Genomic DNA, 25,545 nt, shown 5'->3' on the forward strand with positions numbered 1-25,545 from the left:
ATGCTTCAGTAGTGACACAAAAGGAAGTTGAAGAAGACGACTGACACATCGCCCTTAACACCTTCGTTATTGCCGGAAAGTTCCTGGTGCTGGGCACAGCACTTTTACTTACGGCATCTGTGCACCGCGGGCTCCTTGCTGCGCCTTTGGTCGGTTAACACTCTGAAAATCATTCACGCCGTCAGCCTCAAAAATAAATGTTGGAATCAGTAGAAATAACCAGATTAGAACAACTCGGTGTAATTTCATGTATGTGTCTTCGTTGGCTGTTTGTGACTTTTTGAAAAACGGTCTTTCTCGTTTGCCTCTGAAATGGGATGGTCAACAGCCTCTCGATCACCTTGCTGAACAGCGCTTTGACTGTGTGTAATGAAAGCAACAGAAAACACTACTGCTAAGTACCGTTACGCTCATCAACAATTCTGACCTTGTTACCGTCAAATATGTATTTATACACCTAAATTCACCATGTGTGCAGGCGCTTTAGCGCGCTTTGCAGCGCGGTGCTGTCCGTGGGGAGTTGCCCGCTGCCCGCCGCGGGGCTGGACGCGCTGCCGGCCCCCTCGGGGCTAGCCGGCAGGAGGCACCGCGCCAAGCGCCCCTCGGCTTAGCCCACCGGCAGACGGCACGTTCTCACCTACTGCTTCCTAAACTGTTTAAAAGCCTTCAGCAAAAAGAAGGAAATCAAACGAGTGAATCAAGCGAATGCTTAATTCGGCATATAATCTTCTCGTGGAAGGGTGGGCGCTGCGCGGGCAGCAGGTACAGACATCAGGCTCCCGGGGGTCAGCCTTCTCAAACGACTCGAGGAGAAAGTGTACGAGAACGGCTTTGTTTCGTGATTTGCAAAGCCAGTCCGTGCCCGGAGTGCGCCCTGCCTTCCCCGGGCTTCCCCGGGACGGTCGGTGTGCTTGCCGCCGCCGGTGAGGACAGGGAAAGCGGGAGGCGGGCGCTGGCGCCCAGAACGACCCGCGGCTGCCGCGGGAGCCCTGTGCCGGCTTAGCTCTGTCCCGGAGGCGCGCGGCCCCGGGGACTCGCACGGGCTGCCGGTACCGGGGGCCGCCAGCCGCCGCCGCTCCGCGCGGCCGCCTCGTGGGCTGCTGCGCCACGTGCCCGCGGGCGGCGGCGCGAGGCCGGGCGAGGCGGGAAGCGGCGCCGCCTCCCTCACCCCGCTGAGGGGAGCGGCGGGGGGAGCCGCGGGGCAGCCTCTGCCGCCCGCCTCGCCGCGGAGCGGAGGCGGACCAGAGCTGCCCCGCTGCCCGCGGCGTGCCGCTGCGGCCCTTGACCGGCTGCCCGGCACACGCGAGAGCCTCGGGGCGGGAGCTGGCGGGCCGTGCTGCTCCCGCGGCTCTGCCGGCCCCGCCTCATGCTGTAACGCGTGAGCCTCTTTCACCTCGCGGACTTCCAGCCCTTTTTATCTGCAGTTCGCCCCTCACGTCGTTTTCATCTTGCAACCCAGAAATATCGCCGGGTTGCTATCTCCACGGAACAAGGGACCGAAAGAAAAGTGCTGCAGCTGCTACAATCCGTAGGTAGGGCCTGAAGGCAATTTCCACTCCTTGGCCTCCGACAGCCATTGTCTCAGGGCTCTTTCCACCCCCGAGAGGAGCTCGCTACTTGTAGTAACGGCACGCTGAACAGAGGTGAAGGGACTAAGCTTTTATTCTTGGTTTGTGGTGTGACCTGTATGCTGCAGTTCAGTAACCTTTAAGATGGTCTTGTGTATGCAGTGGTCATCATGGGACGCTGTAAGAGCTGTGTGACAATACCAGGTATTCTGTATCCCAGTGTGAAAAAGCCAAAAGCCAATGGTCCCGAGTTGGTGGAGGAATGTAATTCATCTGAAGTGGTGATGGGGGCTGGGGATGGGTTTTAACAAAGCTGCTCACGCACAAAGGGAGTGTGATATTCGAAGTTAAACATAAAAACTCGGTAAGATAAGATTGAATGCAATGGTAGGCACACGATCATTACCCCATAGTGACAAAAGAGGGGAAGAAATAAATAAAAGGAGGGGTTTAAACTAGGGTGGGATTACATTATAGTCACGCTTAAAACTGAAGAGCTACTCAATGTAATTTACTGCACTGTTCACAGCAGCTGCCTGATGTCACCGATTAGATCTAAGAAGACATTATGCACCAAAGGTGATGGGATGCAGATGAGATCTTCATGTTCAGAAGCGATGAGACACTTCGTAACAGGAGGAAGGATTTGAAGAACAGGATTTGACAGGTTAGCTGCTTGGTATGTAGGGGAGGAGAAACAATTTCTTGTGTGTGGAAGTCAGGATTGGGAGAAGGCAGTGAAGAGGGTGGTTCTGTGGGGAACTCGTAACATATACACTTTAAAGTGATAAAACTGAAGATCACAGTTACCCAGAACACTTTCAATATGAGAAGCAGCTAGAACTTGTAGCATTGTGCATTCTGTTGGGAAATGTGTCTTTATTTTTTTTATGACTTCTTTGTAAATGTTTAATTATTTTTAACATATCCTGCTCATTATTTATTTTCCCCCCAGCATCTTGTCACTACCTTCTTTATGTTTCTGCTTGTGGCATAAACATGTGCTGTAAATATGTGAGACATTAATCAGTGATTTTGATAGTAATTTTTTTGATTGCCAGGGAAACCAAAGTAACTTCTGCTGCTCTCAGAGCAGATTAGAGAAGTAATGATCACTGTGAGCACAAACTGGAGAGGGGAAGTGACAGTAGGCTGTGGTGTTGAAGGCTGGGATGGAAAGAGAGATTCCAGCTTTGGGAAGGAGTGGATCCAGAACTTACCTCCATTATGAATAGAAGAAAGTTGAATCAACAGAATGTTACAGAATGTAGACTATGCAAAATGGTCTCAGGAGTTCTAGTTCTCATAGCCGAACGCTAGAAATTTCAGTCACTTATGCAACAGTGTACAATTCTAAGCATATGCCACATTGCTTTTGTTTACATAACTGTGAAATGAGGTGTTAATTAAATGAGGGTATTAAGCTTTTGTGTGTTGTATCTAGCAGTTGTATCTTAGTCAGTGCCCGTGTATGTGTAGGTATGCATATGTTGGCATGTTTTCTCCACTCTGAAGCTGAAACTTCATGCTATATAGAAGTTATATCGAAAGTCAATTTACCGTGTGCTTTTGATTCCATCATTCAAAATCTCTGGTTCTATGGGCTACTCATAAATGTATTTCACTGATTTTTCTTACGTCTTGATCTAGTTTGTAAAAAAAACCCCAACCAACCAACTAACCAAAACCCTCAGAGAATTACAAAAAATATATTGGTGTAATATGATGGAAGTATTTCACAGAACAAAAATGAACTTCATTAAATCCAGAAATCCGTTAGCTGATATATATATATATAGCTTTCCTCTTCCCTCTCAATACACAGTCAGTAGCTGGTGCATAATTAAACATAACACTGTAGTTTCTACTTAGATTGTACTAACCTCTATTTTATAGATTGATTTTTTATTTTAGTCTCCAGGCTCCTAATGGCTTTCCCAGGGGATTTGTATTATCCTCTACCTTCCCCCAAACATTATTTGGAGCCTCTACAGTTAAGGGAGTTAGCAGCACATCCAGTCTAAAATGGGGGTATTTTATGCTAACATATCTTTAGGTCATTCTAGCTTAAAATATAAATGTTGTATGAGCATCAAGTTTCACTAAGTCACTAGCATACTCTCTGATATAGAGCAGTGATTACACTAAAAACCCCAGAGAACACACAATTCCTTCCGTGTTGCAGTTCCATGAAAGAGCCAAGTACTGATTAAGTTCAATAGTTCGAGATTTACAAAGTGGTTTTGGTAAATTTATGCAAACACCTATGTGGATACTTTTATAGCAATTTATTTTAGTTAAAATCGTATAGGAAATTGTGCATACAGTTGAAAATTTTAGTGGAAAATACTTTGACAGTGTGTATGTAGATGAGGCCTGCATTTTGTCAAAACCATGACCAAGATGAACAATGTTGGGCAGTGAACGTAATAAATACACGCTTCTTAACTTCCCAGATGTACTTTCTCCCACCTATTCATGTTCCCAATTTTTCACAAATGTTACAGACTTCTAATGCGTGAAATGAAATTACTTAAGTAAAAAGAGGTCTTAATCATAAATGCTATTAGGACCTAAAATATTCACTCCCTTACCCTAGAGAAATAAGAAAATGTAAATATTGAGGCATCTATAGCTAGTGAAGACATTTCATTATCAGACTGGGAAACCAGAACCATTTTTACTACCAAACATAAAACATAATTTACATGGAAACTCTGTATATAGCAGGGCATCCCCCTTCCCTATTTCACCTGTCTTCTCAGCTGCAGCACTTGCATATTCAAGAAACTTTTCACGTTTACGTGCTTTTTTTCCCTTATGCTTTTAGCATTCCCATTGAGCTCTCACAGCCTGCACATAAGAGCAAATCTAAGCGAACAGCAATGTTTGTTAGAAGGTCACGGTGTGTAGCATAATTAGTATGCTTTATTTATTGACACATTAATAAATACATTATCTCTGCTGATGATGTTTTGATATTGTTCAAATTATTCAAATTATAATACACATAGGCAAAGATATTAGTGTCATTTTTTGGCAGAATAGTTGCAGAAAAAGCAGGATGATTCTGAGGAGCTTCTCTTGCGTTGTCTTCCAGGATATTCTGTGCATAACTAAGTCTTCTGAAACTGCAGCATGTCCAGTGATTCATCTTCATCACTAGAAATGATGCAGTTTAGCTGGGTAAGGGCTTTTGCTTTTCCCTTGATATTTTTATTTATGCTGTTATTCAGTGTCAGTATTTATTCTATTAGTATACTTTAAAACCACAAAAGTTCAGGAAATAACCCTTGCCAACTAATCTCATTTGCTATCACTTGAACAGTAAGGCAGTTATTGCAAAATCATAACACTTCACTGTTCAAACAGACAAGATTTTTATGGCTCTCCAACTGAATTTTGCTCCTGCTACAGAACATTACCTCTAAGGGAGACTTGCAGCTGGTACTGATGACAGGCAACAAGACATTTGTCACCTATTCTCTCAGGCAACAATTATCCAGGTGCAAACATAAGTTACCAGATGCTCATTGGAAGGAAAAAAGGCAACTGTTACTTGTTAGTGAACAAAAGTGCTCATGATTTGTTTTTGCATACACTGAATTTCTAACAGGGAATCAGAATCAGTCAGCTAATCCACTTTAGAGATGGCAACATCTAACAGCTATCCTGGGAACTACGTATTCACTGGCAGGATGTGGGGAAATTTTGCAGAAATACTGAAGCAAGTTAGGAGCTGCAGAAATCTATAACTTGAAATTTGTCACCCACCTGCTTTAAGATTTAAATTAGATTGCACCTGGGCAGATAATACTGTTGAGAGACCCAGAATGCACTCCTTCCATGGAGCCTTCCCTATCATTCTTTGAACGTTTGTTTTCTCCTCAGTTGTGCTGTTTTTTCTGAGGACACACTCAAAAGTAAAGGAAATGCCTGACAGGACTAGCAGATGCTTTCAGCAGTATGTTTCTACCCTTTTGCAATTTTAAACAACTACACTGCTTCTCATGAGTAGCAAGATGGTTAACATACATGCTGACTCTCAGTACCAACTTATGCATGGCCTTTTTTTTTTTTTTTATTAATAGAACACAGTTACAAACATTGCTAGAAAAAGAAATCTTAAGGATTATTTAATTATGTAAAATGGCACTAATAGCTGCTGTTAAGAATATTCTTGACCAGAATGTGTCCAAGGGAGCAAGTAAGCGTTCACATGACAATAGTAGAATACCTTGTTCTGTTCAAGAAATGACAAGGGTCATTTTACTGGATCTCAATTTTCAGGAGAATGTGAAAAAGAATGCTTAGCTCAGCTCTTACTGCTTTGGTGAGTCACAGCTATTTGGTGACAGGACCAATAGCTTATTGCGTAGACAGTTCTGCGATATAAAACTGTAAGAAGACTGAACTTAGATATTTTTACTGCACTGACCATGCCTTGATTAGAACTAACAGTAAGACATGAATAATTTTTCACCTTATTTGAACTACCACTCTAATCTAGAACCAGCAAGTAACTATGTAGTAACCAGGAACTGTAGCTTAGAAGTGACTAAACAGTAAATGCTACAACCTTGTTAAATCATGAAAAATTTATTTTCATTACGTATATATGAAGGTAAAAGATTTCAGTCAATAGTGTTTTGAACAAGCATTTCTGACATGAACCTGTTAGTGTAGCTAGGCTGAAACTTAATGCAAAGTTAGTGTTTTGCCTTTATTTAGTAATTAATTTCTAGTGTGTATATACAGAATTAATTTTCCTGTTAGAATACCAGAGACAGTAATATTGCAACATTTACATTCCTCATATAAAATGGTGTAATGTACATTTTCAGCTTGGTGTAGATATATAAATATGTACAAAATAAACATTATCGTAATTAATATATTTAGACCAGGTATTATTTAGCAACATCAAAAGCAGATGCACATAGATTTTTAAGTGAAAATGGTGAAAAACACCTTTATGACATTAGTGACCATTATTTGCATATATGTAGTACAGATAAAGGCTCTTCTTTCAAGCCTTCTGTGGGCATCCAATAACTTTAGTAAAAACAAAGTAATCGAGACACATAAGATAATTATGTGTATATATATATGTGTCATGATCAGATGGTTTACTAAAGTCCATCTTGATCACAAATGGATAACAATGTAAAACATACACATTTGTTCAGAGCATAAAATATTGCACAAGAGCAATTTCTTTTGAGGAAAATAATTCCTGTGTTTGTGAACAGCAAAAATGGTTCTTATGCATTAAAGAAATGATATATTTGCAGTTTCTAAACCAAGGAACATTCAGTAATACTGTCAGAACTGTCATCCATCAACTTCTTCCCACCCTGTTTTTATGGCAATGGTATGTCACTAGCAAGATTTGGCAAAGAGAGAAGGCAGATAGACAGTACGTGTATATATTTATCACAGGCCAGACCAGATCCAATAGTTGCCTAAACCAACTGCTGGATAGTTTCAGTTATCTGACAACTTCACCCTTAAAGAAATACGAAAGTCTTCAATGCCAGTCACAGTGATAATCACACAGTAGTAGAGTAAGATTCCATTCTTCTCTGCTTGGAAACCATCTTGTTTGAACTCCCAGTCTGAAGGGCACTTTCCTCAGTATCACTGTCGCTGCTGTCTACAACTGTGTGATCCAAAACCATCTGCCCAGTCCTCCTGTGTAGATGAAAGTTCACCCCACTCTCCTGTATGGAGTTAGTTATAAAATCTTCATCAGAAGAATGAAATGATTCATCATCTCCTGTGAAATGGTTGACAATGTGAATCCCATCAAAAGTGGGTTGGTCTGAGAAGTCTCTCTGGCCTTTCAGACATTTGATCTGTTAGAAAAAGCAGAAGTTAACAGTTAATCAGAGCTGAAGAGTACAGCAGTAAAACAAACACATTTCCAAGAAATGTCTCATTGAACTTCACTGGATTAAATTAAATAGGTGCAGAAGTAGCACATTTGATGATCACTTTGGAACTCAGCTAGAATCAGCACAAAGTGACTTCTCACTTCTGGCCACCCAAGCAGAGACCTTGAAAGAATATCTTTAAATAGTACTTGGAATTTTCCAAAATTCTCCTTCCACGCCTGGAGTATTTCAGTTTCAAGGCTTAATAATCGAGGTACCTAGAACCACTAATGACAGATTCCTCCAGGCTGTTTATTGCATCTTTAATATCCCCACGAGGATGGTTTATATTTAGTTTTCTAGAGTGGCCTATTTGTTTTGACAGCACTTTTGGCCTTCACATCTTACTTTTACAGCTCCATTCTCTCCCTTATCACCTAACTTCTCATTTGAGAAGAGCTGTCCCCTGATCTCAAAGAGCAGGGTCCCAAGTTCACACAGCCACAGAAGAAACCCCAGAGAATATGTTTAGTTCTGTCTACACTGCAAGATCGAGTGCCTTTTAATTATCTAGTTCAGACCCAATGAGATTTCAGATCAAGAATTATGAGAGAAACTCCTCTTTGTACAACATGAATAGGTTGTAGTTTCAATTTTAAGAGAACATCAAACAAGACAAAAATGATTGTCAGACCATGGACAGATATGGTAACATTTTAATTCAGAATGCACTGTGGAGTGATAAACTATTACAACCATGCATTCAAGCTATTCAAAAATAAAACCTAAAGCTCTGAAGCCTGACAAGTCCCCTGTTAATTTAGTGAAAATAACTGCAACTCATAGAAGACATTCCTGAGGTTATTTTTTTTTTAGAATTTCATGTTTGCTAGCTTTTAGTAGCAACTACTTCAGGGTCAGTTTGACAGTCTAAGGGTATTAATATAAAAAATCCTAAGGATGCAGAAAAACATTAAAAATGCATTACAGAGACTTCCTAATGTCACTCTGGAAGCTTAAAAAGGAAGATGTACCAAGTGCTATTTTGTAAGCGACTTTTCACAATAACGGAGACCTGGAAAATAGAAAGAAGAAAAAGCCTGAAGAGCTTCTTTACACAAATCTATTTGACTTTTCAGAAATCAGATGCAATATTCACTTTGATAAATAAAAAGTCAATGTAGGTCCTCGCTCTTGACACCAACAGATGATTTTACCTGTCCATTTGGGGAAGAAGGAATCTCTGTACTTACCATGGGCTTGTGCAAAAGATGAGAATAAAAAAGGGGTTGAAAAAAAAGATCACAGGGGTCATAATCATGCTAGAAGCCATCAAATTGGATGTTAACAGCATGTAAAAGTTCCAGCTTTTAACGTATATCAAAACATCCCTGTTAGGAATATGGGTATATATGGTACATCTACACCTTGGTTGTAACTACACATACTAATGTTAGTTTTTTGCATTTTCTTCACATACACATAGACTGCAGTCGTTTCATGAGGAACTTGCTTGTGTAAAGGCAAGCAAAACCAAGTTCCACACTTACACCCCATAATTCATGATGTAAGCAAAATCGGCTTATACCAAATATTAGATACTGAACATGTATCTGGAATAAATCATTTTTACTAGCTTATATACCTAGATCCAGAAAGCCTGATACAGAGATTCTTGTGTTATTTAGAAATACTATCCCTAAAAATATCCTGCAATACGATCAGATTAGCTGCCACATGAAGTTTCCAAAACAGCTATCAATTTTAGTCACTAAGAAAATAAAACACAGCAAAACAAAATGAAAACCAACAATTTCTCTCCACCCTCACCACAGAAAAAAAAGCTTCGCTGTACAAGTGACTATAAATTTCATATTAAAGAAATTATATGCTTTTAGGTCTGCACAGCTAAGCCATTGGTTCACCTGACCTTATAAAGCTGATGCTCAATGTTAGTTGTTTTGAACATTCAGAAAGGCAAGCCAATGACCTCAACTGTTTTCCTGAAGACTTCAACACGATACCTTTAGATGAATGTATTTAGGTAACATGACAAAATCATGGCTTCACGGTTTTAGGCAGTAGCTTTTCCAATCACTCAAATGAGAGTCCGTGGAAAATGCTGTTGGTGAAAAAACAATGAATAGACACAGCCTTTGCCAATTCCTAAAGTGAGGCTGGGAAAACACTGTGGTGTTATCTTTTGTTACTGTAATGAAAGGATGCACAATCTGTGATCTTCTAGAAACACTTCTTTTAACCTGCAGCTTTACACTTGCCTGCCCTTTTTCTCAAGTACTCCTCACATCCAAGAGGAACCAGACTGCTAGAAAGAAACATGAATGTACTGTAGAGAATATATGCGACAAGTCTGTTGATGGTCACATAGTTATGTAACTTCTCTGTCTGCTTGAAAAATGGTGATCTCAGCCAGAAGCACAGACACTGTAGCATAGTAGTTGTTCGTATTACGGGGATCAACAGGCTGGATAGCAGCACTGCTGAAGACATGGCAGTCCCAACACACAGGAGGCTAAACATAAATCAGGAGTGTCCCTGAGCAGTGATGAAGACTAATAGCATACTAGGCTGTATTGGCAAGGGCATAGCCAGTACATCGTGGGAACCGATTCTTATCTGGCACTTGTTAGACTGCATCTGTCCTATTCTGCACTTGCTACCTCACTCCTTCCTCAGTATAAGATATTCAGGAGTAGATTCAGTAGAAAGACACCAAGGCGCTTAAGGAGCAGGAGCTTATGCCTTACGATAACAGAGAACTGGTTCTTTACTGAAATGCATGGTGGGAGAAAAGACATTGATCATAACACACAACACAAGGCTGTGTTTGAATATGAAGGGAAGATAATTGTTACAAGGCTAGTTAGGAATTAGAACAGAACAGAATCAGAATTGCTCAGAAACTGTGGACTCTCCATCCTCAGTGGATTTCAACGCCCAACTGACAAAGCCCTAAGCAACCTGCTTTGAATTCAGTGTTGATCCTGTTTTGAGCAGGCCGTTGGACTGGAGGCCTCCCACAGTCCCTTCCAACCAGAAAGGATTACAGTTCAGTGAGATGTGTATTACTGTTCTTATGGCAGCCATTTTGAGTTTGAGAAATTAAAGTACTTTGTACCTGCCAAAATTACTGCATTTCTTAAAAATGCTGTCATTTGAATCCAAATGCCTTTACATTAAATGTCAGTACATTAATTTATCACAAAACCTAGTCTTCAACAGAATGTTACTTTTATTTTACAATTAGAAATCTGTCACTTAATCTTGAGAATACTTAAAACAGGTTGTTTTTCAACTGATGGTAGAATCTGATTTGCATCTTAATTTTTTTTAAAGCATGAACATTGATGAAAGCAACTAATCTCCAAGAAGTCAAAAGTATTGAACAGAAGAGGTTGGGAACAGTTGTGCACTATTTTCAGTTTTGTGTGGTTTCAGAGTTGAAGATACCTCAAGCTAATATTTGTTTAGGAGCATTTCTGAAGGAACCTGATTATCTGCAATTTGTGTTGCAGCAGAAAGGCTTTGTAAGGCTTCTCAAAGCATTTGGAACAACCTGTAGACAGCATGTGCTCCAATGCCATTAGATACTAGTGGCTAATGCCAGCTTCGGGCTCTAAAATAGAGGCTTCTTAAAATGAAAAGTTTTGTACTCTCACATAACTTCATAGTCTAGCAAGTGAGGCTCTGCACTTCTAACAGAAAAAGCAGTATCTTTTTTTCAGGATAGGAACATAAGAAGTGTCCTAATGGCTCAGGGCAATGGTCCATTGACCTAATACTTTGTCTCCAACAGTGACAATAGGACTTCCATGTTGTTTTGTTTTTAAGGGAAAGCATGTGAATATGACCAATTTTTGCAGTCCATTCCCTTCATATTCCTAAGCCCCTGCTCACTCGTCCAGAAACTGTGGTAGCAGGTATGAGAATACATCTCTTCCTAGCTGGTTCAGCATCCATTTATAGACCAGTTGTCCATGACTGATTTTTTTTTTTTATTTGCTGTCTACCTCCAGAGCTTCCTGTGGCAGGAAGTTCCAGAAATTCCTTTATTTGTTTTAAACTAATCTCCCGCTTGTTTCAGGAATCGCCCCCAAATTCTAGTCATGCAAAGACAAGTGGTGAAAGCAGTTCCACAGTCATGATTCCAAAACTTACATCCTAACACCTCCCTCAGCCTTCTCTCTAAGACAGATGAGTCCCAAGCCTTTTTAGGCCTCACAAACAGGTAGTGCTCAAGACCACTGATCATTTTAGTTGCCCTTTAACTTCCCTACAGACCTTCTTTAAACTCTCTACATCCATCTTGAGGTGTAGAGACCAGCCCCGCATCAAGGTTTTGTAGTGGCAATATAAAACCCTTTATTTTGTTTTAATATACATCCTATTGATGCCCAACATTGTCTTGTCTGTTTTGGCTGCTGTGGCACACTTAAGCCAATGATGTTAGAGGACTCTCAGTGACAACTCAAAAATATGTTTCCTATTTTGTAACTACCAATTCTGCGTTTGCCATCATGTAGGTATGGCTTAGATTTTGCAATTGATGAATTACCTTATTCACACTGAAGCTCATCTGTCACTTTTAAGAGAGACTTCTTGAGATTCTTGCTGTCAGTGTTTTATTTGAACATGCAAAAAGAGCTTAAAGTAGGAAGTAAAGCATTATTAATGCCAAGCTCTTGTCATTCATGTAGCCAAGCATATTAAGATAACGGGAAATCCAACTAAAGGCCGGGGGGAGGCCATGGACCCAACCCGAACATTTCCGCACCCCCCCCGCCCCTTCTACTCTATCCTTATCATTCCACCTGAAAGAAAAATAACAGCCCTTTTTCTTGCAGCCATGTTGAGTAGAGTATGGGCTTACACTCCAGGGTCTGTCACTTCTGTTCTCTTTTGAGAAGAGCCAATATTGGTTAAAGCCTTTCAGTTCTGGGTCTGGCCCTCCTCCATGTGAAGGGACCTAGACCTCTGTTACCCAACAAGTGCCATTCAAATGAACCTTGGCTATTTCATACTACTTCATTTTGGCAAGAATCTCAAATCTGATCACATCTGTAAAAAAAACAGGTCTGGTAAACTCAGATGTTTTTCTTTTAATTCTCAAATCCAGTTTGTATTGTCTAGATGACTGTAGCTTTAGCCCAGTTTTCACTACAAGCACATCCATGGGGTCTTTAGGACATTTCAAAGCGTTACTAACATTATGTGACCAAATCTATGTCATTGTTACCCCTTCAAAAGCCAGCTGAATCAAGAACAGAATCTTAATAATAATTTTTGCATTTATATACCTTCTTGTGCCTAAAGAATTCAGCATTTTAAAGACAAACTGTATGTCCTACTGGTCAACATCTGAAAAGACTTTAATTGTACATACTCTGAACGGGTAACAGTGTACTTTCACAAGGAAAGAAGAGCTGAAAAACGGCTAACAATCAGATCCATAAACCTCAGAATAAACTTTCTTACCTGATGCTGACTGCCTCATCAAGCCAGGCATGAAGGAGAGACAGTAAAGAGAAATTTAGAAGTTTTAGTACAATTCAAAAGTTCTTCCATGTTAAATCATAGAATAGTTTGAAGGGTGCTAGTCAGTTGCCAACAAGTTATATTTCTAAGCCCCTTTATTTTTTAAACAGAGAACATACATCAAATTTTGAAGTGGGACTTCGTGAAAGAGAGTTCTACTTAAGCTTTGGGAGACATTTTTATGTTGTAACCTGTGAGGTTTTTTTAAAGCTAGGAATTCAGTGGTGGAAAGAAGTCAAACTAAAATGTTACTTTCTGCTCCCTTTAAAAGGCTTCAGTAACTAATTCTTGGAATTTACTCAATTCTGAAGTAGCAAAGAAAAGTTTTAGCAAAGCTTGCCAATAAATAGTCAATCTACTCACAGTAGGATAAGTAAGCAATACACAAATGAGATCAAAATATGATAAAAATATGACGACTGCCTTGGGTGAATGAAATTGATTTGGGCAGAAGGCGGTATGTTAATTTTTTATTTAAAGAATAAAGATACTAAATTTTCAGTGCTTTTACTTAGAGCAAGAGGAATCTAAAAATCAGAGTTCCCTCTTTATTTGTCTCCACCTCAGTAACAGTAGGAAGTCTTAGCAAGACTTCCTGCTTAAAAATCAAACATGATTCTAAAGAAAACTAGAATACTGCTGAAATTATGATCTAACAAGTTTATCTGAAGAGAGACAAGCCATAAGCATTTTCAAATACCTGTCCTGTACTTCAGAAAAAAACATTGTCAACTTGGCAACATGAAAAGAGAGGTTTAGAAATAAAAATCGAATGACAGGCCAATGAAAAATGTTATGATCTATTAAATTATAATCACATTTGACATGAATAAAAGCAATTTAATTGGAGTTCTTAAAAATTCCTGAGACTAATGGTCCACAGCATCTAACAGGATCCCTTATCATACGTAACAGCTGAGTGCTATTTACTGCTGACCCTCTCCCATTGTGACAAGATCACTCCAGTTTAAGGTATACACTGGTACACTATCACTTGTTTAAAAAAGCTCCTAGTAACTTCTTTTGGAAAAATTATTATCTCAGAAAATGAAGTAGTTGCAGTATCTCAGACAGAATTAATGGAAAATACATTGTCATTTGGGAGACAAGTATCAGTCCAGACAAATACTATTACCAGTGGGTACCTACAATGCCGAAGCATTTCTGCACATGCACACAAAGAGAATGAACAGGGTTAAGGTTGCAGGTCTTTTCATGCTACTTTTTTGCTTCCACAAACACAAGCAACTCCTTAGATATCTTAAGCTCTCTGAAGCCCATTTTTAAATATACGGTTGTACTTCCACAGTGAGCCACATTCATACTGAAACCATCACAACATGAACACTGCACAAATGGAGACATCATGAGCTAAATGAATAGTTGCAGAAACTAATATTAGCAATCCATCATCTAAAACAATTCTTAGCAAGTTTAATGGCTGTACAGCTACAATGCAAATGGCGTTTCTAAAGCTCCCCAACAGAATCAGCTTCCTTATATGAAAGGGACTGCTAGGCACGCATTGGGACAGAACTGTATCAGAGCATTTTAATGAAAGCCATTGCTTATTGATCTTTGAAAACTGAGACTTAAAAAGCACTTAAGTATGGTTTAATATATCCTGCAATAAAGAAAAAGTTTAATGCAAAACCAAACCAACTTTAAAGATATTCTTCATTTTCCTCAAGCATGAGACAATTTTTACCAAAACATGTGGATCATATGCAAAAGACAGAGGATAGTCTTTTGTGAGCTTCCTGACAACTTGTGTAACTCTCAAGATTACAAGTAAAATAAGATTATGTGTAAAATAAGTCAACAACACATATTGCATTAATATGACAACCTTCTTTGTTTAGAAACAGTGACACATTCTCTAACAAATTTAAATATAAATTTGAAAAAGATATGTTACATTAGAAATGTGTTATTGTTGTAACTGTATTAGGACAAAGCTCAGAGTTGTGGCTTTTATTTCAGTGTCAGTGAATTTCCTGTTTCACTTCAGTTAACATTGAAGGTTTTTTTCTAAAGCCATAGATATAAATACAGCCATAATTAGGATTATTAACTTGTAAATAACAGCAATGAGCAATGCTAGACAATGGTCATTCTTGGAAATTACTGATGATTCAAGAATCCCAAAGCGACCAGACCAAACAGATGCTGAATCCAGGAACTCCCATGTACTCTGCTTGCTCCCGTTACCCGATCACTGTTGTCCCTCCTGAGGAAGAGGCCCTAATATCATGGACTCACTGTTTGAAAGATAACAGCTGGGAAGGACTCTATGGGCTTCTCTTCCCTGAAATCCATATGAAAAGCTTCAGAGATGGCCACCCCCACATCTCTTACCAAAGCCATTTTGGATTCTCCAATGCCATATCTACCTCTAGAGATTTAAAAACTGAATTAGAATACATTCTGTAGACCTCAAAAGATATGCAAGGAATATGTTTAAAAAAAAGGGGAAGAAAGAAAAGAAAAATCACAATGAACCATCTTTTCCTTTCACTGTGAGGCAGGCATGGAAGAGATCTGCAACAATCAGAGATATCCTTAGTAGAGAAATTTAGGAAGTAATCATCATTTATTGCTTTCACACAGCTGTCTTCTTTTATTATTATTATTTTAAAATATTAAAACTCTTCCTGAGTCTTCTCGGATTTCCTAAAGATGCTCTGCTTCCGCTTAAGATCTAACTAATTTTGAAATGGATACATTAGACAATTATATTCTCAAATACAAAGTGTTACTATGCCGTCCTCTTTATTGCTCCTTTCCCTGAGATTGAATTTTGTGTCAAAATTCAAAAGATCCCAGCAAATTAGCTACATTTTGTTGAAATCAAGTTGTTCAGCACATTCTAATGGGTTGTTGAAGAGTCATGGACGTAAGAAGGAGAGTGAAAACATTTAAAAATGCATTAAAAAAATCTGGAAAACTATTTCAAAGAAGTTTTACGACAACACTAACATGGACAGAAATACTTTTTCCCCTTGTAGTTCACCTAAACTACAAATATTAAAATTAGTCTGAAGTGTTCAGGGTGGGGGTCTGACACAAATTTAGGGTTTAGCAGATTTGATTCACCATTACATAGCATTATGATTTGTCTTGGCTTTGGCTTCCCTCCACCCCCAAAAGTGATGTTTAAGGCAGTACTCAAGATTCTAGACTAGTTAAGCAAAGTCAAGCAAACTGAGATTGCTGTTTAAAAACAATCCAGTGTATTAAGTACCATGACTTAAGAAAGCAGGAAATATCTTGATCATGCTTACAAATAACATGCAGTGAAAGCATTTCAAAGTTTGTTTGCAAAATTGCTTCCTTTGCTTAGCAGTTAATACATCACTATGTAACATTTCATTTATCCTAGAGGCTTATTTATTTAAGACATAGTTTTGTCTTTGATATCCTTTAAATGTTGAAATTAATTTCCTCATCTAAAAATTTTCACCCAGCAGAAGTTTTAATCAGATAAAGAAAATGCCATTGTTTAGGGAGTCTAGCAATGACCTCTGAAATGAAGTTGTTAGGCAGTTCCTGTAGGATCCCTGTAGGAAGAGCCAAGCTGCACTCTAGCATACTCAAGACTGTCTGGGATCCACCTTAGCACATTTGGCCATTTATTTGGGACTGAGTTTAGCATGACTAAAGCGGGAAACTTGCACAATCAACAACAAACCCTGATAAGAGTTAATTATTCTAGAATAGTGCAAGTTTAGTGGTTTCTGTAAAATAGTATTTCTAAAGAATATAAACTATAAAGAAAATTAACTCTGCTTTGTATGGATGAGTTCAGAGCTGTATGTGCTTCTTGCTAGCATTGCCTCATCTGCTCCCCAAACAATTTTATAATGCTCATACCAAGATAAAAATCAGTTGACAAAAATTCTTAGAGGACTTGGAATATTTGGCTCCTTATTTTGAAGTGTCATAAAATGAATCTTAGAGAAAAGTTCATTTGATTTGTTAGGTTTTTTAGGACAAGCAGAAAGAAGCAGATAGAGAAAATTCATTTTGTATTACTTTCAGTATGGCAGAAGAGTTCAAAGAAGGCTGATTTGCACCATAATTTAGTGGTAGGAAGACTGCATCTGTCCATACCTAGTTGTCTCCAGGGTCTCACAGTGCAGATCAAGAAGTTCAGGCACATATCTCAAAACAGTACAACTGTTTCTGGAGTTCATAATTTGAATTCAATCTAATAAGAATTACCTTTGTTTTTGAAACTCATACTTTTAAAAGGATGACCCAGAGTAACACACTGGTATACAACCTGAAATATTTATCTCAAATGAACTTTGCTGACCATATCACTAGACAGAGTTCAAACCACTGCAGTCTGTCATAAGTGAAAAGCAAAAGAGCAGCAAGAAATTTCCAAGACTGAGTCATTTCAGGCTTCTGGGTTTTTTAATAGCACTTAAATATTTGGCCTCTGTTTTAAATTTTCAGCTTCTGTAAATCATATTCAGTCTCACAGTGATACAAATGCTTTACAAAATCCCTATAGATGTCAGGAAGTTTAAATAAAAACTATGAAATAGTTCTAATGCCTTAAAGAAAGCTCATCTCCAGTTGTCCTGCTATTTCATATTGCTCTGAATGTACTCTTACATTTCCTGACTTAAGTTTTTTATAAAGTGTTTTTTCAACATTATCAGTTAAAGAGCACTTGAGCCAAAAGGAAATACGATGTTAAATATATGTTGTATATCAGTTTTACCATAGAGGAGTCTGCTGTATTGTAAACGTGACAAAGATTAAAACTAGCAACAAGTGTTCAGACCAGAAGGTTTCCAGTGAATCAGAACAGGAAACCAATAAAGCGATCAATGGGAGGTCATGACTTTTTGATCACTGCACTATATGGTTAAAGAATCTGGTTTTGATCTAGTGCCGTGTAATCAAATTAAACTTTGAAGTTCTGTATCAAATGTGCAACTGAAATAGCAACAGTGCTAAGGAAGTACCCAACTTTTAAACTATTTTCAAAATAAATCAGTCTTTGAGAGCTATAAGATTTTATCTATTGAAGGAATTTTTCTAAGATCTGACAAGTTTGTCGTAGTGAGATTGTATGTAATTCCAAAAAAAGTTCTAAGCTGACTTAGCCCTGGGAAGTTTCTATAAATAGCTAGTTGGTAGGTGGAAGGAAAGTTCCCAGAAACTCTTCCTACAAGAAGTTCTAATGAAAGTGTTTATTTGGAGTGAGGACGTGGCAACAAAAATATTTTAAAACAGCAGCATGGTCACACTGAATGTACTGCAATTACTATATCCAAAGAACTACCTAAATCTCAATACTCCTTCTCCCTAGAGCATGCAGCTATAAATACAAAAGTTACTGAAACCTCAAGCATTAACTAGAATGTACTGGCTGATACAGAGACTGAAAATGTACCCATTATGGGCAACAGTTACAGGAAATGATCATTTCACACTTTTACTCTGTCCTTTTAAAGCAGGAGTTAAACTCAGCATTTTTAAATGGACTAAGTGACATTTATTTTTGCCTCTGATTACAGAAATTACTTCCATCTGTGCTGGCTGGCATTCTGCAAGTGATAAAGGAATTTTAGGAGGTATTTCTACTGTTTGCCCCACTTATATTCAGATAAATTTACAGAGACACATTACAAGCTAATGCATAGCATTCCTCTCCTGAGATTGTTTCTCAGAGGTGGCACCTGTGTATGGTTGCTAACACAAATTTTTTTGCAAGGATTAACTACTCAGTAAATTCAAACCAGTGGAACCTCAATCCCTCCACTTCTGAATCGTCAAAACTTGATTTATAGGCAGTAACACAGGACAGACCCTGACATAGCTCCAATTAGTACAGCAGACAGGTCACGCAGCTTCAACACTCAAGAAAAAAGCATTATTGCCATGATAATGAAATAACTATCTATAATCAGTTTACTTGCTTTGGCAATCCAGATAACTCTAAACAGGGACTTAGTATAGTTAAGTATAGCTAGCTAGATTCATCCCTAATGCTGCAATCAAGAATATTGCTCAGCAAGACAGATCTGGAGCTTTGACACAGTAGGATACAGTAAGAAAAATGTTTGTGAAGGGGGGAAATGTTTCTAAAGAGAACAGTCACCAATCTTCCATTTATTTTACCACTGAATCTAATCTGTCAGTAGTGGCAGTGAACCAGTTAAGATTCATACCTAAAACTGTTGGCTTTGATGAGGACAACAAAGTCATACCTATTCTGTTTGAGGACAGGCTACATCACTGTCCTGGTAACACTGTTCACATCTAGAGGTTTCCTTCACTCTCATGAGAGATGGAAGATATTTTGTTGATGGTGTTGTTACTGGGGGGAAGGGAGAGGAATCAACCTTACCTGATGCAAAGATGAAGATGGAGTTTGCGGCCAAAGATTTGTGGAACGTAGTACTATCATTATGGAATCAATCCTACCTTTTTGGACAAGCGTAACACACCTGTGTTAATTACACTATGAACACCCATTCAAAATTAGTTGAATTAATTAGTGTTCATAAAATATACAGGGATTCCACTGTGCAATAATGCTTCTGCCTGTTGATTGCTTAGTTAAGCCAGACAGTTTCTAAAGCTACTTGTTTTATTAAGGGCAGGGTAAATAAATTGGAGAAAGTTATTAGAGAATTAAGACTCCCAATCTGTTCAGTTTCACACTTCTTTAACAATCTTGGTATTATCAAGCCAGTATAACATCTGAATCTCAAAGACAAGCTGAAGTAAAGGAATAAAGCAATTCACTTTTCTAAAGTGCACAGTGTATATTTAACTATCCTGTGTAGACAAAGCTGCTACATTAGATTGGGTGTTTGCAAACCACATGACCTCACAAACGCTATCTTATCACATCACAGGTTCCTCAGACTGACCACAACCACTTAAATCAGACTCTGCCAGCACGGAGGCTCTGTAACTTTGACACGTACTAGTAAAGCAATTTTACATATTTAACTGTCCAGCAGCCTTGAAAGAACTTTACTTGTGGGGAGGGAAAAATCTGATGGTCTCTTGTCCAACTGTGCTTGCAAGATATGGTAAAAGAAAAACACATGATTTATTGTGCTATAAACTTCCACCACAAGTTGAAATGCTTACTTTGTAAATCTGAGGGCTAACATATTTCCTTTCAGGGACAACATTTCTTATCAAGTAAAAAAACGTTTATAGAGAGCCACATATTTTGAAAGCATTTGTCTAGTAAAACGAACTATTGGAAGGTGTTAATATGATTCGAGACAGTACTGAGAAACAAGTGCTTTGCAAGAGTTAATACAGTACTTTTAACAAACATTACAGTTTTAGTGAGAACTATGAAGTGAGAACAATGTAAAAATTGACTGTAATTAATCCCACAGATTATCTGGTTTTATGAAAGCAAGTAAAATGATAATTACCAAGAGACAAATATATAGCTGCCTATACTATATGGAAAGCAAATAGTATGCTCCTTCCAGAAGAAAGGGGGGTGTGAAATAAATTGGCAAGAGACTGAGCGGAAAAGCACTACATGTAATTACAAATTTTACAGGAAGAGTACTAGGCCTTTTTGGACTTGCTGTTCTCTCCTTGGTTCTGATGAAAGAAATGTTACCAATTTCTGTTTCCAAGATACCTAAATGCTGATAATTCTAATCTTCTCTCATTCTCATTTGCCTACACGATCTGATCCACGGCTAGCCAGCGCCCTATAAATATGTCTTCAGAGGAGAACTTTAAAAAAATTCTAGTAGGTTGAACTTTTAACTAGAATTCACTTTCCCCAGTTAATCCTCCTATCTCCATCACGTAAAGCTATGTACAACTCATTCATAGCTTTAAAAGTTCCTGAAAGATGTGCCCATGCTGCAGTCATGACTGCAACACAGCATAGGCACATCTAAAGCTGGATACCAGCAGTCCAAGTACAGCAGGGTGAAGCTCAGAGCTACTTACCCTGCTTCTGAATGTAATCTAGTCATGCTTCAGATAAAAGAACACTGGATTTGGTAAGCACTGAATTTGACTCAAAGGAAGCCTAGTAACAAAATTAACAGAAGAGAGGAATAATGTTTCCTGCTGGTATCCCATCATCTAGCCCAGATGCTATTACTGAGAGAAACACAGGAGCTAGGAACTCTGCTAGAAGCGGCCAACCCATGTTGGGCTACTCCAGTGGGCCACAAACAGCATCATAATTTTGTGCTCACCTATGGCTCATGCAGGAGTCACCATTTAAAGAGTCACTGCTTGTAAAGATATTCCTTCATCTCCTCAGGGGACAACCTGGACTAAACTGTGCTGGGGACCAGAACCACTCACTGTACCATATGCATTTAAGATTATTAGCTAATAAGAAAAAAAAAACAGGAGGAAATAATTTGGCAGCTTTCAAACACAGCTTACCTACCACAAAAGTTTATGGTATTTAAGACTAAAGGAGCTGTTAATGTGGTTTAAGCTTTCCTCCTGTGTACTATAGCACATTGAATTTTATTCAGGTGTTATATTATGTGGCCTATATAGATGTTTTTTTTAATCATTCACACTGATGGCTACAGTTTACTTTCCCTTCTCCATTTTAGTTTCAGCAGTGAAAGCCTAGAAAGCTAACCCAAGTTGCAAAATGTGTCCTTATTCCAGCCATATTACTAATTACTCCTTTGGTCATAACTTATGCATTATTTATCTTCAAAGTAATTACTTAAAGTGTCTTGAATTTTATTTACACAAGCAAAATCTTTTAAAAGCATAGTATTTAATCTCAAACTTTTGTATCTCTTTTCATTAAGCCAATCTTAAAATGTTAGCTCACCCGGAGCAAGATCAGACCATGAGATAACACTTATATCAGAATCTTACTGACTGCATTAGGTTCTTGAAACATAATATCAGATCCATTCCTAGATAAACTATATGTATGTGGTAATGGAAGAGTAGTAGACTAGTGGTCACTACTTCTTTGAACAGCCATCAAGTGTTCAGATAATGAAAATAAGAAATACTTTTTTAAAAAATCCCCCCTTTTCTGCATTGTCAATATGCAAGAATTCAATCACCAGAATTTCGCTTAAAGTTACTATTATAAAGCCTTTTAAAAGCCTCAAAAAAATTTTCAGTGGAATAATAATGCTTCAGTCATCTGTCATCTTGTTCTTTTCCATCAGCCATGTTGAAATACTGTTAATATGGGCAGGTTGCAAAGGGTTTTCTACTTCTTGCAAGTGTGCCACACTAACATCAGGATTTTGTTTTTCATTCAGATACCAAAACCACATGCATAAGATTTGCACATGAGAAAACAGTCTCATCCTTGCTTCCTCTCAAAATATTTCAAGTAATTATTCGTTAAAAGGAGTGTATCTCATTACAGAGGAACAGCTAGCTCTGTATTCTGTGTCTGCCATTGGTCAACAGATGCCTGGGAAAGAATGTAACAATAGGAAAATATGTAGTGGTACTTTCCCAGAATGTTCTCCCCAACTCCAGCAAGTAGCCCATTTTTCAATTATACATGTGACATCTGTGCATCTCATGGGATCTTTCCCCCCCACCCCATGAATTTAGGCAGTTATTTTTTTCCAATTTGTATTAACATGAGTTTTAGTATACTGAACAATTTTGGATCAAAAGGAATTAAATCTTCTAAATTCCAAAAATCATACCCTCTAATAGTGTTTTTTCAACACACCTCCAGTTTCATTTGAAGATCCTAATTCTTGCGCTGGAAGAGAAGTGAACACATGCTCCCTTATCCACCTTCTTCATCCCACTTACCACCCCCCTCCCCCCCGCCCCCGTTCAAAATTCCTTGGTTGAAAAAAACCCCAACCATTTCAATTTACTAATGTTATGCAGACACCGAAAGTAGGTGGGTAGGAATTAGCTGATCCTCCTCCTTAGGGTCACAAGTTGCGCTGGCTGACAACAGTTAGGAGAATATGAGAAGCAAAAGAAAGGGCACAAAGAAACAAGTCAGTTTATTTTATAACTTGCTATTTTGGTTCAGTTATCTTCCTTGGTAACTTTGTGTTTATTATGCTTTTACAGCATCAGTTCAGTCAAGCCCTAATTCCATCAGTTTTTTGTATCCCCTGGAAATGGCAAGAGATATAGGAAAGAAACATTCCAGTATCTTTTGAAAGCTCTACTCAAATCTAAGACAAAAATTCCCAGAAATTACCTTCTCTCCTCCACAAGTCTCCTTGACTCTATATAGGTCTGAAACCTTTTTTTTTACCTAAGACTACTAGGTAAAATATTAGCGCTTGGGGATATGGTGTAGTTGGGATCTGTCAGTGCTAGGTTAATGGTTGGACTAGATGATCTTCAAGGTCTTTTCCAACCTAGATGATTCTGTGATTCTGTAATATTGATTAAGAGCAAAAAGTGCCAGGATTATAAAGAATATTTTGTATGTCAAAAATGCCAAATAATTTGTCAAAAAGAAAAAAAAAGCATCACTAAACTCTTGAGTATTCTTCAGCTGTTTCCAAGCTAAAAACAACTACTGGATCCCTCAAGTTTAGGAAAACGTTGTTAAAAATGGATTTTAAAGAACTATCTTCAACATCTGTATTCCTGCTTTCTAAGAAAAAAATGCATGCTAAGTGAAGAAAGCACCAGGTTTCTGTATGTTGCTGCTCCCCTTCATAAACCTGTCCCCTAATGCAGATGGCCAATACACAGTGGAATCATAGCCTTATGGAGTAATGCTACGCAATCCCAAATTGTACAGGCTACTTACTTTTGAATATATATTACGCATAATTTAGTTTTTAATATGAAAACTGTCATGAGATTAAAACAAACCTACATTTGAAATAGGGTAGTAATATAATTAAGAAACTGAAATTTAACAGCAAAACAAACTCACTAAAGCATTCCAAGAGACACAAAAAAAATCAACTAGCAGTAAGAAAAAGACAAACTTTGCAAAGTTTCACTTGAAATACAATTTAAACTTAAGCACTTCAGTCCTAAATCACAAAGTCTGTAAGACTGGAAACCACTTGCTTTTGTCTCCAAAGGTGTCTTGTGGTCTGCCAGTGTAGTTTGTGGGTAAGCACGTCAATTCTAATCTTTTGTACCACTCCTGTAATCTAGGTAACACATACAAGCCTTGCAACATCCAACAGGAAGCAGAGACAGCTGCTGTGTAATGTATATAAAGTGACTGCATGTACAGAGGGGTAGTGCATGAAATGCAGAACTTCGGCAGTTTATAAATCATTTAATTCCATTCAGTTTGAATTAAAAGTAAGAAGTGGCAAACTACAAAGAACCTCCTCCTTTTTTCCACAGTATGTGATTTATGTTGAAATGAGTAACAACTAGTTCAAGATTTATCTTAGCCAGTTTTTCCTAAACCTTCAATTTTAGTTAAATGGAAACTCGTAACAGTCCAAACTTTCTACAGATTTTTTTTCCACATCCAGTAACTGCTTTACTTCAGCACTACCTATTGAAGTGCGATATTCTCTTGAATAGTAAAAATATTTCACAAAAGTTGCTTTCACTTAACATTTCATGTTTAATCAAAGGCAACTTCTATGAAGTACTAGCACTCCTTGTGCAGCCTCAGAGAGTGTAACCCACGGTACAAATCTTGCAGTGCCTGTATAGTTATGCCATTTATGTTACATCAGTTAAAGCACATTAACTCTAAGGTCGAGTAAGAGTATAGTGCTCACCAGACCTTTTTTCTCTTGTGCCAAAACCAGGGCAACTAAGCTTGTGTACTTACTGACAGGAGTAACAAAGTTGCTTCACAGAAGCTGCAGCCTGTCAGGGCTGCACAATGGAAAATTCTAGGTTAAAATCCTACTAAGCTAGAAGAAGTCAAGAATGCTGTAGAGACAGCTTTAAGAATGGAAGGAAAATGGAGGAAGAAAGAAAATGCTAGGTGGAAAGATTTCAATTAATGAAAAGAACAGATGGCAGCAGGACATGAATTTCTGAAAAGGCGAGCCAAGTGTCTTAGTCTAGTGCATATTAAAAGCTCTGAAAGAAGTTTACGTCATGACATCCTGTTTGTGACAATCCTCAAAATTTCAGGTTTTCACACTAGTTTCAGCCTTCAACAATAAAGCCATAAGGCATAAGCATCTAACAGCTTTGTGCCCAATAAAGCAACTCAGCCAATAAGGAGGAAAGGAAGTGCAGCACTAACCTGATGCTAAATATACACAACTTTTCACAGGATTAGCTATTGGCTAACTAGAAGTATTGCAGTCTCTGAGTGTCCTTTCATTATGCAACAGATATTCTTCGAATGTTGATAGGTTATGTAAAAGATTAAAGGATAGCCGTCAGTATCTTTCTAGGGAATGAACGTAAAAATGACTGACATACTTACTAAAGCTAAAATCGCAAGTTAATAGTAATTGATCTACATGTATGTGAACTCTGAGTGAAGTTATGGCTGCGCTGAGGAATTTAAGTATGAATTCAGCATTTTACATAGTAATATAAATTATGTTCAATATTTTGGTTCTAACATATTTGGTTACTCAAGTTAGTGCCAAGAAAGAGCTGCG

At 38.3% G+C, this 25,545-nt stretch overlaps 1 protein-coding gene across 10 annotated transcripts in view; it reads right to left on the reverse strand.

Moving 5' to 3' along the window:
- Positions 1-6,148: 6,148 nt before the first annotated feature.
- EVI5 (ecotropic viral integration site 5) overlaps positions 6,149-25,545 on the reverse strand; it is an 85,774-nt gene continuing 66,377 nt past the window's right edge. For 7 of the 10 annotated variants that reach the window (XM_074876505.1, XM_074876503.1, XM_074876513.1 and 4 more), the window contains one exon: positions 6,149-7,426. In XM_074876505.1, coding sequence (XP_074732606.1) covers positions 7,121-7,426 — 306 coding nt within the window. In that variant the 3' untranslated portion in view covers positions 6,149-7,120. The other 3 variants (XM_074876511.1, XM_074876508.1, XM_074876512.1) reach the window with 3 other exon arrangements.

Source organism: Strix uralensis, chromosome 8 (assembly GCF_047716275.1).
Source record: "Strix uralensis isolate ZFMK-TIS-50842 chromosome 8, bStrUra1, whole genome shotgun sequence".
Classification (NCBI taxonomy): domain Eukaryota; kingdom Metazoa; phylum Chordata; class Aves; order Strigiformes; family Strigidae; genus Strix; species Strix uralensis.